This window comes from Manacus candei, unplaced genomic scaffold, assembly GCF_025592945.1.
Source record: "Manacus candei isolate 608988 ecotype Guabito, Panama unplaced genomic scaffold, ASM2559294v1 h1tg000082l, whole genome shotgun sequence".
Taxonomy (NCBI): domain Eukaryota; kingdom Metazoa; phylum Chordata; class Aves; order Passeriformes; family Pipridae; genus Manacus; species Manacus candei.
In genome coordinates this window covers 522,702-542,659 of record NW_026138130.1, presented here as the reverse complement: position 1 = coordinate 542,659, position 19,958 = coordinate 522,702, and the positions used below count along the sequence as shown (strand labels likewise).

General features: G+C 40.4%; 1 protein-coding gene across 37 annotated transcripts in view; it reads left to right on the top strand.

Annotated features, from left to right (window-relative positions):
• SLMAP (sarcolemma associated protein) overlaps nt 1-19,958 on the top strand; it is an 86,928-nt gene that overhangs the window by 25,692 nt on the left and 41,278 nt on the right. For 19 of the 37 annotated variants that reach the window (XM_051811610.1, XM_051811607.1, XM_051811605.1 and 16 more), the window contains 7 exons: nt 8,767-8,920; nt 14,136-14,208; nt 15,416-15,452; nt 16,841-16,903; nt 18,295-18,390; nt 18,681-18,752; nt 19,390-19,530. In XM_051811610.1, coding sequence (XP_051667570.1) covers nt 8,767-8,920; nt 14,136-14,208; nt 15,416-15,452; nt 16,841-16,903; nt 18,295-18,390; nt 18,681-18,752; nt 19,390-19,530 — 636 coding nt within the window. Of the gene's footprint in view, nt 1-6,348; nt 6,367-8,766; nt 8,921-14,135; nt 14,209-15,415; nt 15,453-16,840; nt 16,904-18,294; nt 18,391-18,680; nt 18,753-19,389; nt 19,531-19,958 lie in introns of those variants that run through there. The other 18 variants (XM_051811596.1, XM_051811590.1, XM_051811608.1 and 15 more) reach the window with 2 other exon arrangements.

The following is a 19,958-nucleotide window of genomic DNA, read 5'->3' as shown; positions in this document are numbered from 1 at the left end:
AGGAGAAACATTTTCAGTATGATCTCTTACTTTAATAAAGGTATATGATTATCTCATAGGAAGGATTTTTTCCCATATAAACTACCATCATCATAATACTACTATATTTTTTCCAGTTTTCTTGCTTTAGATGTCTGGAGTGTTGATAGTTCCTTTTAGAGCTGAAGTAAATAAAAGCAATCTGAAGGTGGGTTAGTGATGTTCATGCAGGTCTGTGCTGTCCATGGGGTTGTTGGGGGAGTCAGGAATTGTAATGCAGTTTGTTTACTTATATTTTTACAGAATCCCAGAATGGGGCAGGTTGGGAGGGACCACAGTGGGGCATTTGGTCTGATCTCCCTGCTCAAGCAGGAGCACATGGCACAAGATTGTGTCCAGATGGTTCTGGAATATCTTCAGTGAGGGAGACTCCACAACCTTTCTGGCCAATCTGTTCCAGTGCTCAGTCACTGCACAGGAAGGAAGTTCTTCCTCATGTTGAGGTTTCTGCCCCTTTCCTCTTGTCCTATTGCTCGGCAACCCCAAGCAGAGCCTGGTCCCTTCCCTGACACCTCCCTGCAGCCACTGACAGACATGGATGAGATCTCCTCTCATTTGTCTCTTCTTGAGGCTCGACAGGACCAGCTGCCTCAACCTTTTCTCATAAGAGAGATGCTCCAGTCCATTAATCATCTTTCTTGCCCTCCCCTAGGCTCATTCCAGGAGCTCCTTGTCTCTAGTACTGAGGAGCCCAGAACTATGTATTTATGAAAAAGCATATATTTCATAAAAGCAAAGATGATGCAGATCATCATGGTTTCTGACAGCTGTCTCCTAATGCAGAGAACTTCAAGTTCTGGTTATGAACTGTATTTTAAGTACTTATGTACTTTAGGTACTGATTGTGACATAGAACAGTTGACAGAAATCAGGTGGTTGACATTGTAAATACAGCCTGCTCTCTGCTGTTCTCTTCTTGACTGCTGCTGCTGCTGCTGTGGAGGTGGGAGTACATGGCTTAGGAACCAGCTTCTGAAGTAGGCTCGTTTTTAGCCCGGGTCATTGTTATGTGCCAACCAAATTAGGCAAACTGAAAATGATAGGATTTCTGAAACCACACTGGGTTGTTCAGCTGTCCCTGCCATTGAGCCAACTTTGCTACTCTCTCTGATGGGTAAGAGGCAGATAACCAGGATGGTGGTGGGTTCAGCTGCCTCATTTCTTTTGTCCAGTACCACAGGTAAATTGAAGACCTCAGTCTGGAGTGGTATAATGGTTGTGAAAGGTGTGAGGAACTATGGGTTGGAGTTGAGGGCAGCAATGCATAATTACAGACAGGTGGTAGAGATTTTCCTCCTCGTTTTCATACACGTGCACAAACCTTGAATTGTGAGTAGGGTTTTTTGCTTTGGTTTTAAACTAGAGAACTTGGACTGTGATATAGTTTGAGGTCCTACATTTAAACTTTTACCCATATTCTGCCAATCTCTTTAGTATTAATTACTTTGAAAATGCAAGAATACTGCTTGAGAATTATATTTGGTAATAAATAGCTGAAACCCTTTGAATAGAAGGTTTTAAGCTCTACATTCCTAGTTGTAAAACTGAATAATTAAAAAGTATTGCTTAATCTTTTTAGTAGCTTTTTTGTTAATAATGACTGCTTCCTTATACAAATTAAAAAAATCCTTGTAAATGTCTGACATCCTCTTTCTGAGTTTTTTTGATGTAAAGTAGATTATGTGGTTACCTGCAAATATTAAAGAATAGTATAGAGCTATTGACTAATAGTAACCTTGAGTCCTGAGCTTTTCACCATCAGACAGGTTCAGTTACAACTACTTGCAAATGTGGGGGTCAGATAGTGATTTAGAAAGTAAACACTTGTGCCTAATGGCCACAACAAGTGGCATTAACTCTGCAAACATGCTTTCGTGTGTTTCTTTTTTTGTGAATGTTTTTAAAATTCTGATAGGTATAAGTGTATCTGTAGAGCTCACCAGTTAAAAAAAGCATTGCAAAACTTGTATGTCAAAAGAGAGGTCTGTACTGAAACATTTGGAGGTACAACACACCTGGGCATGTTTGCTTTGTTCTGTTGAGAAAGGTGACATTTTTATTTATAATATTAGGAAGAAATTCTTTATGGAGAGGGTAATTAGGCATTGGAATGGGCTGCCCAGGGAAGTGGTGGATTCTCTGTCCCTGCAGGTTTTTAAGATGAGACTGGATGTGGCACTCAGTGCCATGGTCCAGTAACTGCTGTGGTAGTGGATCAGGGGTTGGACTTGATGATCTCAGAGGTCTTTTCCAACACAACTAATTCTATGATGCTATGATTTTGCTACCGAGGAACACATTGGAGCAACTCAGGGTTGTAGACAAGCATGTGTTTTGGGCACAGGTTAAGCTGTTGCTTCCTCTCCATGCTGGGCATTGCCTGCCTACCTAAGGTACTTCCTCCTCCCCAAAAATCCATCCATCTTCCCTTCCCTGTTGTAGCCCCTGTGTCCTTTTCAGGCAAAGTCTGCAGACTCTGCTCACACAAAAGTTAAGCTGAGTGACAGGGCCTGTAGTGAACTTCAGAGCACTTAAATGACCAGGACATGGCAAGCAGCAGAGGGATTAATGTTTTACAGCACTTCAAATACATCTGGAAAGGCTGAACTGTGTTTATACCCAGACTTGGTTATGCTGGCACAAAACTGCTTTTACTGCCACCGTTTATTTTGCTTGACAACAGGTATGAGCAACCAGCAGGGTTGTCCTGGCAGTGCAGTCAACAAAACTTCAAGGTGTAAACAGACACGGAACAACTTGGTCAGCAGAAGAGCATATTCCCTGCTGTCCTTTCCTTCCTGCCCCTTGGAACTACTGGCAGGTTTGGAAGGATAGCACTGAATTCCTGGGGGTAGCTGAGGATTTTAACCTTTTATCATAAGAGTAGCTGGATTTACATTAGGCTTACACTTTGAGTTGAAAACTTGGAGTGACTTTTTTTTGTCCAGTGCTATATCAAAGAAGGTTACTTTTTTCTCTTTTTCGTTACTGCACAGAAAGAGTGATTTAAGTTTATTTTTTTCAATGTTACTGAAAACTACTAGCAAGTTTTGCTTCACTCTGGAGATATTTAATACTTATGGTCCCTGAATAGCCAACTGCCACTCCTTCACTCCGTTCAATCTGACTGGAAAATCCCTTTCTTCACAGCTGGTTGCTTTTAGTTTCATAGTGTGTGCCTGCCTCGGGTAGCTTGAATAATTTTTAAAATATCTCTAAACTTAATAAACTCATTTTGTTTCTAAGTTGAAGGATCTGGACTTTAGTAAGCGAAAAGCTATTAGATCTGTGTGTTTAAGAACCAGAAAACTAAATAGAAAAGCAATTTTGCTTGCTGTACCCCACCCTGTGAATTATGCTTGCTTATGGAGACAAATTCTTCTACTTCCTTGACAGGCGGGTGGAGTTAGGCAAGTGAGAGGAATGGAATTTAGGATCTGTCTAAGCAGACCAGAATGAAGAACTCAATCAATTGGATCTGGAGATAATTTAGCATTTGAACTTCTCTATCTTACAGCCAAAGGGCTGACCTGGAATTCAGTATGGTTTGCACAGTGTACTCTGTTAGCAGAAGTGCTGCCCCCCAGTTGAGAAAATACTCAGTGTTAATACTTCAAGGAAGATGAAATAATCCTTTAACAGTATGGGAGAAAAGCTTCCTAGCTGCAAGTGTGACAGATGTTGGCCATGTTAGTTTGACCCTGGTATGTATTGTTTTAAAGTCTTTGGCTTTGCACAGCCTGACTTGTGCTCAATGTACTTCTCTTCCTAGTTGAGTTCTCAGCAGTAAACGAGTAATTGAACACAGTCGTGCTATTGCTTAGTCAAATTCTGAGCTCAAGCATTACTCCAGGGCAAGTATTCCAGTTTCTAGATCCCTGTTTACTTGCTGCTTTTGAGTATTAGCTTTAATACTTGGGGTACATTTATAATGCCTGCATTAATTGTTCAGTGATTATGTAGTGTGAGTAGGGGAAGAATCTGTCATCGTTAACTGCAGCATTTTATGGCTTCACTGCTGTGGCTGACAGCCTCGCTGCCCCTTGGTGGCAGTAACCATGGCAAAAGTGAAGCTGCCATCTATTAGTGGCTGTAGTTCAGAATTTGACAAATTAATTTAAATCTTTCTGGTTTAAGCTAATGCCTCAAAGCCTCAAAGGTTTAATGGGACCCTGAAGCACATGGGAGTTGTGTTTACTACTTTCACACAGGAAATAAGGGATGAGGAGAAGAATGGTAAACTAGGATGTTCTGAAATTGGGATTCTCTTTCTACATTAGTTGTTTAGGCAGTGAAAATATATGCAATAAATAAAATACAATAATGTTTGACTTTCTGTAAAAGGCAATAGCCTACATTTTGGTACTTATTAATTATTAATTCAGCTATGGAATAAGGCTGAAATAGCTTTGACTGTATGCTGTGGTTTGTGTCTGCATTTTTTGATGTAGAAGTGGTTCCTCTTCACATACTGAATCTCAAATCTCTGTAGACAAACTCAGTTCTCCAGTAATTCTCCTCAGTGTAACTCTCAGCATAATTGCCCTGAATGTCCTGAACTGCAGTTTCAAGCTGAGTTAGATGGAGTAGCAGTAACGTGCCCTTAGAATGGCAAAGGATGCCTGTACACAGTGATAGCAAATATTACAAATATTAAACAGTTGGTCAGTTGTTTGTTCCTGTTGTTGGACTGTAATTAAATCCAGGTAATTAAATCACTGAAAAAGTGTGCTACTTTCTTTGCAAGATTTTCTGTGCATCTCTGAGCCTGTTTTTTGTCTTCTCTGAGATCCTTCAGAAGTGTCTCACCCTATATCAGGCCTGCATATGGCTTGGGAACCAGAACACCTCATGACATTCTCACTTGTCAGGCTAAGTAAGGAGTTCTTTTCAGCCTCCCTCTCAAAGGTGTTACAGTAGTGATCATGAAACAGAATCGGCTTTGTTGTTGTTATTTGTTTTTATTTCTTTGAAGAAAACAGTTTCATAAGTAAGGTTAAAATCTGTCCTCCTGGAGCAATTTGCAACTTCCAGATGTCAGTTAAAATTGATATATTTTATGTGCTTAACTTTAATATCTTGTAGTCTATGACCCCTGCAGAAGAATTTTTATTTCACTAATCAGGAAATATTAGGAATTTGTTACGGGGAGAAAATGTAGTGGTATCTAACTGCATGAAAATAACACGTGGACTGTGATTTAGCAGGTTGTTGATACTCCTCTGAGTCATTGACCTAGAAAGCAATGGAACTTAAATGGAATGTGATTTTATACACCACAGGTCAGAGCAGAGGAGGTACTTTTTTGTTCAGTTTGCAAAACTGAATGGTACCTTGAAATGTTATAAATATGAAATGTGTGAAATAAGTACATAATTCCTTGCAAAGCAGGGAAACAAAAATCAGTAGGAAACTTCCTCAATGTAGTTTCTAAGGATGGACTGTACTGGAGAAGTTTGAGTGTACTGACGAACTACAAGTTTTATTTTAGAATAAAGTTTTCAGAAATTTTGTAGAAGCAGCATGGTAAGGTGTCCGCAATTAACTGAGCTTATTAATGGTGTATAAGTGAGAGGGGATGTAAGGAATAAATTATTAGAGAGGAAGTATCGGCTAGGATATCTCTTTTTGTCTGAGGTGTTATGATAATGGAGAGTAAGTTTCTTGAATACTTTGGGAACCACCACTCAAATGATACAGATAGTTACTGTGTGAATTAAGGACGTGATAATCCTTTAAGAGTCCTCAAAAGCTGAGTTGTTTTGAATGTGTGTGAGCCACCTTCTCTGCTCTGCGTGGAACTCGTTGTTAATATGAGGAACAAAAAGGCTGGGACTTTGCTCTGAAGCGAGGTGTGATTTGTGAAAGCCGGTATAATTGGGCCAGTACATGCTGCCCTTTTCTCCGGCAGTGCCGGCTGAAGCTCCTCCTCGTGTACCTTGCGTCAGCTCTCCAAACTGGTGTGCGGTGACTAAACAAACGCCTGAGCCGCTCCAAGGGAAGGGCTGGTGGAGCAGCTCGGCAGCGAGCGCTGGGAAGGGGAGGATTCATCCCTGCTCCGAGAGCTGGCACTGCTGCCCGAGCCCGGGCTGCGCTGGGAAGCAGGAAGGACAAATGGTGCTGGTTTCGCAGCCGGCGCTGTGTGACACAGCTGCTGTGGCAAAGGCTTGGTTCGGGGGTTGGAGAGCCCGCCGAGGGGACTGCATAATTAGTAGTGCATAATTAGTAGTGCATCACATACCAGTGTACGGCCAGGAGTGCCAGTTCATGTATGGACACGTTTGGTTTAGGGCTTGCACTTGATTTTGTTTCCTAAAGATAACTTTGGTAATTATGCAAAAGTGATGGAGGGACTGACCTTTGAGAAAGATCACTTGAACTGGTGACAACTGGTATGGAAGTAACATTTGAATTCGCTGTGTGGAAGGGACCAGCTCAGAGGGTTGCTGAGCAGTGGCTCCATTAAAGAGAACCGAATCTTTTATGCCAGGACTTGAAGTCAGTGCATTTCCCCTTCCTTAGACATCAGCTATTAACATGTGGCTGCTATTACTTATTTCTTTACTAGATGCAGGAAGAAGAGTATTTACAAACAGAATGAAAAGACTTGAAGATTATCACTTTCCTAAAATGTACATAATGCAGTTCAGTAGTATGCACTTACTGGACACCAGTTATATAATATTACATGTAATTTGTATTTTCTGTGGCCATTTGTTTATGAATTTCATTTTGCAGTTTGAATTTTGTGTCTGCTCCTATTTGGTGAATTTTGTGTGGCAGATGCTGTGTTTCGCTTCTTCTCCTGTGGTCCCTCTCCCGTATTTCCTTGTGCTGCCTCTCCTGTACCCTGTTTGCAGATTCTGCAGAAGTGTGTTTGCAAGGGGCAGTGATTAATCAAAAAGTTGGGAGGGATAAAAGGCAGGTATTATGCATAGGGAAGAAAAGGGTGGGGAAAAGTAAATAAGCACAGTATTTGTTTCTCCTTGCCTGTGACTCACTTTTTCATAACAGAAGAATTTTCAAATGAAGCAGAAGGCTAATTGAAAACAAACAGGAAGCAAAAAATAATTATCTGTGCACTGAATCATGAGAGGGTTCAGTCCTTTTAGACTATTAAATTAACAAGCTAATTAATTTGATTGGCTTTTAAATGTATAACTGTTATAAAAGCTATATTATATACTATTATATTAATAGATAGTATTTCATAATATGGAGAGTATTACTTAGAGTAGGGTGGGTCTGATTATTAATGCAGTGAATGCAGTCATAATTTGTTATCCTTAATTTGTGTTTACCTTCATCTTTATTTTCTCTTCCTTCAATTTAAGATCTAAAGCATATCTGTTGAGGTAAAAAAAAAAGTCTTTCACATACTGCTTTTCATTCTGTCACTTCATACACCTATCTGAGCTTTCCTGTGCTGGCATTCCCCTTGATTACTGCACTGAGTCCCATGTCCTGGACAGAATGCAATTCAAGCTCTCCAGTTAGGGCTGCTGCTTTATGCTACTTGGGGTAAGCATATAAGATGTCTCACATACTTGGTGTCATTTTCCAGTATAAGATCTGAAGAGCCCTGGTGCTGGGCTCTCACTGCATTCTAAACCCACCTTTTCCCTCGACACTATGGTTTTGAGTTATGTATCACTTTTTTTGAGGAGTGCAATAATAGGGGCAAACAAAAGCTTGTCAAATTCTGCATGGAATCCTGAAAAAAAAAAGGAGTCAATTGCTTCTGTAAGCAAAACATGGGAATACATTAATTTCTCTGAAGGCAATATCTTCCCCCCACCTTATGCCTGCTTTGGGACTTGATGAGATCCTTTATGAGTGCAGGAAGCCAGGGATTTCTACTATCTCACCAAGTTTCTGCAGTAACTGTTGTCAGCTTGAACTGCTGTGACTGACTCATTTCAGTAGTTACACCTGGCTAGTTGGTAACATCCCGGTCCCCTCTTTGATGCCCTCTGCTCATGAGGTCTTAGCCAGAGACTCCAGTCTCCTGCCAGGTGACTCATTTGTAGCCTGTTCTCAGATGCAGCAGTTTTGACTACAAGTCTTGTGTCATAAGCAGTTTCAGATTCAATAAGTTGCTATTAACATTTAATTAACTCTACAAATGGATATTTACAAAGGCACTTGATGCAGCAATCTTGAGATTAACTTAGTGGCATGAACTAGTGTTGGCTGAGAGGTAAAAGCAGCCTGTTGTTTTCCCTTAGTTTCACCATGGTCTTATGATTCCTGAATTCTGTCTTCTGATAAAGCTTTTCCTTATGTCCTCAGTGCTAATCTTCCCTACAACAAGTTTGTCATGGAACTCTGTTACCTTAAATGTATGAGCAGTTAGAATTTTTGTGTGTTGACCAACATAAATATAAATTCTTACATATATGTGACAAAAGGTATTGTTGCTAATGGTGTCTGTTCCTTTCTGTGCAGGCAGTTGTTCAAGTCTAGTTTGTAGCAATTATTTCCATAATGTATTTACTAGAATTCAATCGTATGTTAAACAGCTAAAAATCAAATACAAATATTTCTTGATAATGGGAAGGTGTTGCATCCTGAGGAGGGTGTTTTGAGTTTGACACATTTATTCTCTTCTATACTGGGAGATCAGGTTATATTTTCTAGCAAATAAAATTCTACTTGAGCTTATGTTTCATCATAGTTGTCTTATTTTCACAGATATTTTACTATTCTTTTTGTTTGTTTTTACAGTTCTATCTTCAAGACACTAAAAGTAGTAATGGTACCTTTATTAATAGTCAGAGACTGAGCAGAGGATCTGAGGAAAGCCCACCATGTGAAATAATGTCAGGTGACATCATCCAGTTTGGTGTAGATGTGACGGAGAACACGCGGAAAGGTAAGGGTATGGATCATTTTCTGTTTTTTCAAGTGTGTTTATTTAGAACATCTTATTGCAATTCAATGTTTAAAAGTAAATAGTATTCCCATTGTAACCCCTCCAAAGCCCAACAAACCAATCCATACTACAGCAGTAGAATTTTTTTAAGGGCATTAAGTGAACAAAACAAGAAGACAGTGCCTGCTCCATCTGTTACTCATGATTTTGTCTTTAGCCAAGTAGGTTATAGTTCTCAACTCTGAAGTATCAGAGGAAGGTTAATGAAGGTTAAAGAAAACATTGTTAAGCAATGGTCGTGGTGAAATGTTTTGTCATGGAGAGCTTCTGGAGCTGTAGTATTTTTGAGTGATTCATTGTAGTGAAGGTCTCATCACGTTGTTTCACTTTTCTCAAAGATGATGTTGCAGAGATTCAACTCCAGGACGTCAAGTTGAAATTGTCTGGGAGTTACTTAAAATGTTTCCATGAGAAGTGATTGCAAATATTTATGAATACTAGCAGTACACATGGAAGAAATCAAAGGAATACATTGCATCTGATGAGCCTGGAACTGTTAATTTGATGAGATGCTGCCCTCACTCAGAGAAGCTGAATTTGTTCAAGTGTATTTAGACTAAAACAATTTTAATTATAAGATTTAGTTGGAAGAAAAATTAGATTTTACTTGTTTTTATCAGCAATTATTTGCAGTTAGTTTATGGGAAAGTTTGTGGAAAGTTCATGGTAAGCAAAATCCTTGCCATGAACTCTTGCCAGTAGTAGTTCTTTCCAGTGGTTTTACAAAACACCATCCCAGTGACCTGTCATTTGTGTAATGAGTGATCAGATTGTGCAGCCTTCCTTGTCCTTTTCTCAAGCTTTGAACATGGGAGCTGTGCTCATGTTACTGATGATTGTGTTGAGCTTGCTAATGAGGAAGAGCATACAGGTTTGCTTTCCTCGCTCTCTGTGCTCCCCCAAGCAGTGAAGGGAGATCATATCATCATGCTGAGGCACAAAACAGCTGCATCACAGTTTGGGTGTTTACCCATGAATGCCACTGGCATGCATATAGACACAGTTTTTTCACCAGTTCATTTCAGGAGTCTTAGATGTTCCTGTTAATCTAATCTAGTCATGAAACAGACACGAAAGTAGTTTTTAAATTAGTGATTCCCTTTAAAACCACTTTGCATTTTGTTATTTACATAATGCCTTACTTGCACAAGACATTTCAGCATTCTGCTGGGTGTAATTATAAGGTAATGACAGGATAGGCAGAGTGTACTTGTCTATGTAAATTCTGAATTGTGTCAATATTGCTAGAATACATTTATTTTATTGCTCAGGTTCTATCTTAGTAAATAATTTCCTTGCAAATGTGATCTGGATTTGGTTCATTAAAGTAGTGGCATGTTCAGTATGTGATTTTTCAGGTTATCAGGTATGAGCACTGATTCCTCAGCTTCCTGCTGTGCAGCCAAAGTCAATAGCAGGCCCTGGAGAAGTGTTTCCATGCCTCCTGCTTCCTTATTTGTCCACTTGCTGTATTACTGACAAGCACAGAGGCCTGGCCATTTCCCTCTCCTTAAAACAGCACTTAGCTATTAACATCTTGCTGCACTTTTCTCTGTGTTAGTGTGGTTTATACTCTTTTAGCACTTGTTAATTTTTCCAGTCAGCACCAGAGCACTCCAAGAGTTAACTGGTGGTATTTCCCTGCCTGGAAAGGAGGAGCAGCCTTGCAAAGCAGGGTCAAATAATACCAGATGATTTAGTTCAAATACAGTTTAGGTACTTTTTCTAGTCAGGTTTGGACTCTTTCGAACATCTCTTCTATCATGGGGTGTTTGAGGGAGCCTGTGCAGTGAGGAGCCCAGTGTGTTCTGTGGGGTGGTGCACAGACCCTCAGGGGTGTGAGGGGCTCCTCGGGGCTCGATAGTGGCTACCAAGGCTGCTGTTATCGCACTAATGAGGGAAGAGTAAACCTAGCCCATCACTTGGGGGGGGGCCGTGGGTGTCACTCCATGGCTGTGGGATGGGGGTCACTCCATGGCTGTGGGATGGGGGTCACTCCATGGCTGTGGGATGGGGGTCACTCCATGGCCAGGGGTCACTCCATGGCCATAAATCACTCACTCCGTGGCTGTGGGCCGGGGGTCACTCCATGGCTATAGGATGGGGGTCACTCCATGGCTGTGGGCGGTGGTGTCACTGTGGGATGGGGATCCCTCCATGGCTGTGGTCCGGGGGTGTCCCCGTGTTCCGGGGGTGTCCCCGTGTTCCGGGGGTGTCCCCGTGTTCCGGGGGTCCCTCCATGGCTGTGTTCCGGGGGGTGTCCCCGTGTTCCGGGGGTGTCCCCGTGTTCCGGGGGTCCCTCCATGGCTGTGTTCGGGGGGTGTCCCTGTGTTCCGGGGGTGTCCCTTTGTTCCGGGGTGTCCCTGTGTTTGGGGGGTGTCCCTGTGTTCCGGGGGTCCCTCCATGGCTGTGTTCCGGGGTGTCCCCGTGTTCGGGGGGTGTCCCCGTGTTCGGGGGGTGTCCCCGTGTTCCGAGGTGTCCCCGTGTTCCGGGGGTGTCCCCGTGTTCCGGGGTGTCCCCGTGTTCCGGGGGTGTCCCTGTGTTCCGGGGGTGTCCCTGTGTTCGGGGGGTGTCCCTGTGTTCGGGGGGTGTCCCCGTGTTCGGGGGGTGTCCCCGTGTTCGGGGGGTGTCCCCGTGTTCCGGGGGGTGTCCCCGTGTTCCAGGGTGTCCCCGTGTTCCGGGGGTGTCCCCGTGTTCCGAGGTGTCCCTGTGTTCCGGGGGTGTCCCTGTGTTCGGGGGGTGTCCCTGTGTTCCGGGGGTGTCCCTGTGTTCGGGGGGTGTCCCTGTGTTCCGGGGTGTCCCTGTGTTCCGGGGTGTCCCTGTGTTCGGGGGGTGTCCCTGTGTTCCGGGGTGTCCCTGTGTTCCGGGGTGTCCCTGTGTTCCGGGGGTGTCCCTGTGTTCCGGGGGTGTCCCTGTGTTCCGGGGTGTCCCTGTGTTCCGGGGGTGTCCCTGTGTTCCGGGGGTGTCCCTGTGTTCCGGGGGTGTCCCTGTGTTCCGGGGTGTCCCTGTGTTCCGGTGTTTCCCGCCCGGGGCGGTTCTCGGGGAGGCGCCTCCGGGCCCCGCGTGTCCGGCGCTGTGGCGCCCCCTGGCGGCGGCGCGGGCGCGGTGCCGGTGCCGGGCGGGAGCGGCGGCCCCGAGGTGAGCGGGATCGGGAGCGGGATCGGGGAGCGGGGATGGCTCAGTCCCGTGGGGAAACCAGAGCTTGCTTCGCTGCCTTGGCTTGGCATAGACCTCAATTTAAACGGTTACTGCTGTCCTGTGCAGTCAGCGCTGTAGTCGTGTTTTCTGTGTCGCTTTCCCTTTCCCTTAGGCTTTCTCGTTATTTTTGCAATTACAATTAACTGATAGCTAAAGGTCAGACTGCGGGGTTTGGGTCGTTTTTTTCTTTCTTATTGTTTTTATTTTATAAACTTATCAAAATGCTTGGTACCTTTTCCCAGTCACTGTCTTTTGCTAAATGCTCTTTATATCATAATATTTTACACAAATAAAGCTCCTGCAGCTTTTAGGGGATTTTTTTTTTCCTGTCTGGTTGTTGACAGAGAAACTTCACAATTATGTAATCTCACATTAGACCTACCTGATATGTGACCCAAAGGTAAAGGTGTCTGTTGGAATTTAATTTCAGATACCCTAATGTTTTCTTATTGAAATCACTAATTTCCTCTTGAAGATTCTTCATTATGAAAGCTATGTATTACAGGCTACAGCCTGTAATATGTAATATTAGCTACAGCTAATATTATTTTATATAATGTAATTTTTAAATGTTTTTGCAAGAATGGATTTGTTCCATTATAAATAAAGAGCCCAAACCTTGCAGATTAATCTATTTTGGCCTGGCATATAAGTGTAATACTTTACCAGATCAGCTTGAAAAAACAAGGTGTTGTAGCCAGGAGGATGTGTCTCCAAAGCATTAGCTTTTAGCTATGGATAAAGGTTAAAAACAACTCGGCTTAGTTGGATCATTTCTCCTGTATTTTTAGATTCTATTGAGGTAGCTTCCTCAAAGACTTGTCTCATTTCCCCAGAGTATTACCGATGTCCTAAAATGCCCATTGCCCTTTTTTTCAAAGCTAGATTAACTGTTTTGCTGATATTAATAACTGTGAAAGTAGAGCAACTATTTTGTACCTTGATGGGTGCTTGAGGTATAGTAGTATATGATAGGTGACCACATACTCATTTGTATCTCTCTTGTGGTGGTATTTTGGGTACAATGTATCTTTCCATGTATCCAGAAATAATTTTTACTTCCCAATTCATAGAACCATACAAGGAAAAAACCAACTAAAACTCAGACATAATTTAACTGTTTGCAAAGACATTGAAACTGGTATCAGTAACATATTCGGGAAACACTGTGAAGAAAGCTTGATGTAGAAATCAAATATTGCATTTCCTCCTCTTATTCCTTAGAATCTCTCTGGAGTTCAAAGAATCTTGAATTTAGTCCTTGAGAAACAAGTTTTCCTCTTCTGAAATGAGAGGCCATCTAGGGCTGTGCATTAGATGTGCACGAGCATCCCAAAATAGAGATGTTTTGTCTTGAATAATGCTGCTTATGGTGTTAGAGAGGATGTACTTCTCAGTAGTTCCTACACACTTCCTCTGCATTTCCTTTTTGATCCTTGTTTGTAAATAACAACTACTTGGCAAGTTCCAGATGTTGAAGTGACTGTCAGTGACAGAAGTTGAGTGTGTTGCCTTTTGTCCCTGGATGTGCTTGTAGGAATCTTGTCAAAAAGGTGGCTCGTTATTTTGTTTATACCTCTGCATTCCCATTGCCTAGCTCAGGTAAGATGCATTCCTCCTTCCTCATTTTAGGTTCAAAAAACACACCAATAACTTTTTAAATTACTATAGAAAAGACAAGACTCAGGTATTTCTTCTGCACGTGGAAGAATTGGAACTGCTCCACAGCCAGGACTAAGTGCACAGCAGAGCCCCTTGGAGTTTGTAACGCTGGAGTTTCCTGTCTCCAGAGGAGACTCAGGAAGGCAAACCCAGGCACTGGTGCTTGAAGGTGTTCATGCCTCTTCTTCTTTGCCTGTCTCAGGGTTTCTTAACATGATTTGATTGTTACTATAACATTAAGCACTGAATTTACAATTCAATAGTAGTGAATCATGATGACTTAGTATTTGTTTCTTTCCAGTTACCCATGGATGTATAGTCTCCACAATCAAACTGTTCCTTCCAGATGGAATGGAAGCTCGATTGCGATCAGAGTAAGAATAAATATTCATGTATAGCAGAACTCAACTACTGTATAATGAGGATTTGATTGATATTATGTTTAAAATCAGTGTAGGAACAGTTTATTTTCCCGTGACTGTGCAAAGAAAGTGCAAGGAGAGCATGGTTCTTTTGCAGGCATTGTGAAAAAGAAATCTCATATGCTTGTAGCTTTTGGAAATTAACTATGAAGAATAAAAAGTTTTTCTAAAAGAAGAAACAATTTCTTATGAAGTTGAGCTTTTCTGACTTTTTGTGGTTTAGTCTGCTGAAATGGACATTAGAAGCAGAAAAATATAGGAAAAAAGAAAGCAAATGAGAAAATTCTCCTTCCCTCTTTCTTTAGTTGGGATTATTATTTTTGCTCCTTTAAATGCACATAAACTCTACTAAAGTGAAGTTCATGGAAACTCAGCTGAATATTGACAGGGTTTTCTGTGCATGTGAGCATACTTAGAAGAAATTTGTACAGAGTAGTAGAAACCAAAACCTTAAACTTTTTGTTTGCTCTGAGTGCCAATTACAAATGACATAATTTTAATCATCTTTCATTATCAACAATTGTATGTTTTATATTGCTTATTTAAATATTCTTTTATCATTACTATCCAGAAACACTTGCATGAAGCTTTAGGGTGTCTTGTCTTCTGGGAAGATAGGTAAAAATAAATTGTTATGGGAAAATTTCCATATAATTTCATGTCCTAATAAGTAATAGTAGAAATGTAGAGTGTTAAACTTTTAGTTCTTCTGAAAATGTGCAAGTATAACATTTACTCTAGTGAAAATGTACAAAATTCTGTTAATTTACCAAATATTATTTTACTCAGTTTGTTGAATTTGTAAATGAGAATAGTATATCCACTCCTTTAATATTTATTGTTTTGTGTAAGTTGGTTTAAATCCTAATAAACTAATTTTTAAAGAATCAATTTATGTGAATACTGAAATAAAAGTTGGTAAAGAGAGCTTTTAGAATAGCTCCTGTATTTATAATTTGATGTAGTTCTGTAACTTTGAAAAAGCCTCACAGCACAGTATTAACTGGTTTTACATGTTTGTGTATTAACTCTTCAACTTTATCTGAAGGGTGAACTTAAAAATACAAAGCATCTTGATTAAATGCACAGAACTAGTGATCTCCTGGATTTTCAAACTGCTATTCTGCACTTTGTGTTCACTTTCTTTATTTTTTTTTAGTGTTATCCATGCTCCATTACCAAGTCCTGTTGACAAGGTAATTCAGTAATTTGCTGGTTTATGCCTTATTCAGCCACATGCTGTTTTCAGACTTGTTATAAAGATGAAGAAGTGGTGGAGTCTGTCCAGTTACATTTAGATATGTTTTCTACTGTCTGCTTTTACCTAGTTTAATATTTTGAGTGGCACTTAAGGTAGAGCAGTAGTGCAGTGTTACAGTGTATATTTGAAGGCAGTTTGACTTTTTACATTATGGCACCTGAAACATGTCTTTGGAACAAAACTACTGAGTTAAGATAATTAATTTCCAGGCACAGATTGACAGACCAACAGGTTTGCATAATTTAATGTTTCATCTGTTCTGTGGGACCCAAGAGGAGCTTATGATTTGGTGTTTAGATGAGCTCTGTTGTCTTTGTATCATGTTTTTATGGAGGAGAAGCTGCACTGCAGTGTCTGCAAAGTGGTCTGTCGTGATCTGAAGGAAGATTGAGACCAGACCTCTCTGCTTCTCTTGTGTAGCCAGAATTGCTCACTGTAGAGTCTTGGAATCAGTATTGTCAAGTGTAATTCTTAAACTCAGTTTTGGTAATGTGGGGGATTTGTAGAAAAGCTGTTAATAGATACATCCTTGAGAAAAGTGATCAGGAATTATTTCTCAAGCTTCTAAAAAGAAAGATTAACTTAAGTAGATTTGAATCAGAGAACCTATACCTGAAGAACAAAATGTCAAGGAGCTGTGGAAGCTTACTTGTGAAGTCAGCAGCCCAAGGGGTTTATAGGCTGTGCTTAAGTTGGTTTCAAAACCGTGTATGTGGCTTGAATCCAGGGGGAAGGGTGGAAATTCTGAGGAGGGACTTCAGGTATAACTGAAAACAGTTAAAAACCTACAAGATTTAGAAAATAAATATATTTCACTGTCAAAAAACTCTGCAAAACAACCCAAACAGTTTCAGTTATGATTAAAAATAGTACAGATATTCCTGAAATCTGAAATAGATACTTATAAAGGGGGATGATAAAGGGGTAGCTCAACAGGAGATGTGTGATTGTAACGTGTGTGCGATGACATTGAGTTGGAAGCCCACAGTTTGTGTTTGTCCTTGGGTTGAATGGCTTCACTTTTGTGCCCCTTGGGTTTTTTTTGTCAGTTGAATCTCAATTGTAACAATAGCCTTAAACTCACTGGTGTGTTGGTGGTTCAAGAACTTGTGAACACATAAATGCAGTGGGGCCTCAGTCCAGAGTTGGGAAGTTCTATGATAAAACAAAGCATAAATAGTAATGGAACAATAAATGAATGAAAATGCTATTATTAGATAATTGTAAGTTTGCCTTCATGGCTAGATTTAAATGAATTTTGCATTATTTGACTTTAATGAGAAATCCAAACCCATTCTGATTCTTACTTACCTTCTTTTTCAGGTTGCTGCTAACACTCCCAGTATGTATTCTCAGGAATTGTTTCAGCTTTCACAGTATCTACAAGTAGGTTTTCTTTTAAAGGCATTTCGTTTAATTGTTGTTCAAGGCAAACCTTATGCTTTATCTTTGGGCCTGTGTTTTGTAAACAAGAACACCATAAACCTTTTCTGTAGTGAAACAATGTAAAACAGTGTAATTGCACATGGTGTAGTTTTGTGTAAACTTTCAGGGTTTTGCATGAGCAGTATAAACTATGTCTTTTTTAGAGGAAACATGGAAGTTTCCTATATAGAAACCTCATGAATGCTGTGTACTTGCTTTTCCTGGCCTTTCTTCTCTCCTACCCTGCTGTCCCCAATTTTCCTTTGCTCATGATGTTTTTGTTATCATCCGTTGCTGTGGATGTGTAGAAAAGTCATAGTAACACAAGAAAGGCAACACAAGAGGTCATTTCATGTGTCAAGAACTAGTTTGTTTCTGGGAATGTAAACTCAGTGTGAATATTTCTGACCCGGTGTCCATTGGAAACAGTGCTGGCAACTCTTCTTCCTCGTTGGCATCACCAGCCTTTCTGTGCCTGCTTCTGTGTCAGTTTTAGTAGGTGTGGTTTTTCCCCAAAAGATGTCATGTCACAAAAGGGTTAGACTGCAAAATGGCAACACATTAAAGGGTGTGCTAATAGATATAAGTACACAATTTAGAAAGGATCACAAAATCAGCTTCCTGCAAAAGATAAGAAACCATTTTTACTGGTAAATTCTGTCTAGGTTTAATTTATATGTAGTTCTACTGATTTATTTTGCCTGTTTTTGTTAGATAATGGCAATTTTTATTTGTTCACATAAATGCTGAGGCTTTTGAGATAGATACTGTCTTTATATGTATTTGCTGACATAGCAGGAAGCAGCTCAGGCAGATGCTCTTTCTTGGGAAGCCAAATACATACTCACTCCCCAATCTGTTCACTCTCCATATCCTGGAATTGTTAACGAAGATGCTCTTCTATCTCACTGACATAAACCAAAAATCAAACAGAAATAGTAGTTCTTGCTTGGCGTTTTTCTTTTGCGACCTGATTTGAGGATGAGCAGCTCATTCCACTGGAGCTGCCAAACTGCCTTTTGGTGTCTGCAGTTTTGTTCCTCAAATTATTGACAAAAGACAAAGTGTTTTCAAGTCTTGGAAAGAACAACCATGTGTCCTCAGCGTGTGCACCAGATGCATGAAAAATGAAGGTTTTCAGGAACCTGAGGTTACAGGATATCATTTTCTAATTAGACTATCCAAATAAATGTGTGGATGGATAAAATGGAATGGGGTTATTATGGTTTTGAATATATGACAGTGCTTGTCACATTTCCTTTTTTTTTTCTTGTATTTTGTGATCTCTTCTGTTGCTTCTGATTTTCTGAGTTGTTCTAGCTGAACTGACTGGTGCCCTGCTCTCTTCACAGGAAGCCTTACATCGGGAACAAATGTTGGAACAGAAGCTGGCAACCCTTCAGCGATTACTTGCTGTCACACAAGAGGCTTCAGATACTAGTTGGCAGGTATCTGCAGGCATCCTTTTCCTGTGGACTGAATTATGCAGTAACATATAAATTTTTAGCTACCAATTTACAAACAATGGGGTGGGAAAGCAGGAGAAACAATAAAAACTGTATGGTGGTTCTCTAAAACTGTGAAAAAGATAATGTTTAATGAATTTAGTGATTATGTGCCAGTTTGAAATAGCTATTGGTAGTGAATACTCCAACAGAATTCAGGTCTTTAAAGCAGAACTCTACTGGCACTACATAAAGCACATATTAATATCAAGGTGATGCTTCTTTTCTGCTAGGCTTTAATAGATGAAGACAGGCTGCTATCAAGACTAGAGGTTATGGGAAATCAATTACAGGCTTGTTCAAAGGTAAGTAGTTCACCTAAAGTTAAATGTTAGTAATTCTGAAAGATACCTCTTTTGGAGTGTTTTTTGAAATTAGTTGGTTGTAGGAAAGCAACTGGAACATAAACTTTCTAAAATGAACCTGTGCAGTTTTGATAATCTGAGTAGCTCTGTTCTGTATTTCATGGAATTTCATTGTCCATGTACTGTCTGATATTCAGAGAAACAAATATGCACTGCCTTGATTATTGTTTAAGCCACTTATGCCTGCCTTGAATTTTAATTTTTGTTTTGTTTCTATTTCCTCTCAACTACCTACGTTGTAAGAAATTTTTCTGCAGGTGTCATTTGAGGTATTTTGTGGGGTACCTCGTAGGCCTCCTACGCTTGAGATTGTCATAACAGTGTCCAATAAAAGCCCCATCATTTTCCTGTATTTAAATCTGACCACTGAATGTGTGCTGCTATACATACACTTAAAAAAATGGTTTACACCCAGTTATGTCAAGCATCTTTGATCACTGATTTGTAGACAGCATATTCCCATCTATCAGAAATTGCTACCTACTTTTAATACACCAGGCTTTACCATGGTCTCTATTATATTTAATCAGCCAAATACTAATTTACATCCTATCTTTGAATTGTTTTACATTTCCAGAATCAAACAGAAGACAGTATACGAAAAGAGCTTATAGCATTACAGGAAGACAAACACAACTATGAGACAACAGCCAAAGAGTCCCTGAGGCGGGTCCTTCAGGAGAAAATCGAAGTGGTCAGAAAATTGTCTGAAGTGGAGGTATGGAAGTTTCATTTCCAGTCCTTTGGAAATGCTGAAATAGTTGTAACTGTTGCTACTTAAATCCCTGTTTTGTTGCCTAATGTGTAGTATGCCAGAATCTGTTGTACCCTGACACTTGCAGGGTATTAAGTAGTACTGTTTATTTCTCCTGTTGGACAATACTAAAATTGTTAAAACAGTTAGAGAAGCTATTATTGCAGCTCCTCCCTTTTCTGCCAGGTTTCAAAATTCGTGAAGCTGTCTTACAGAAATTAGTATGTGTGGGAGACAAGTGAGGGGAAAACAACATACATGCTTTAAAAAAATGCTGTAAGACCTTGTTTAAACTGTAAAATTTATGGAAACATACACTTAACTACTTGTACAAAGTACACTTAAGAATGAGCTTTTATGATTCAAAGTGATGGACACTTTCTTCAAATAAG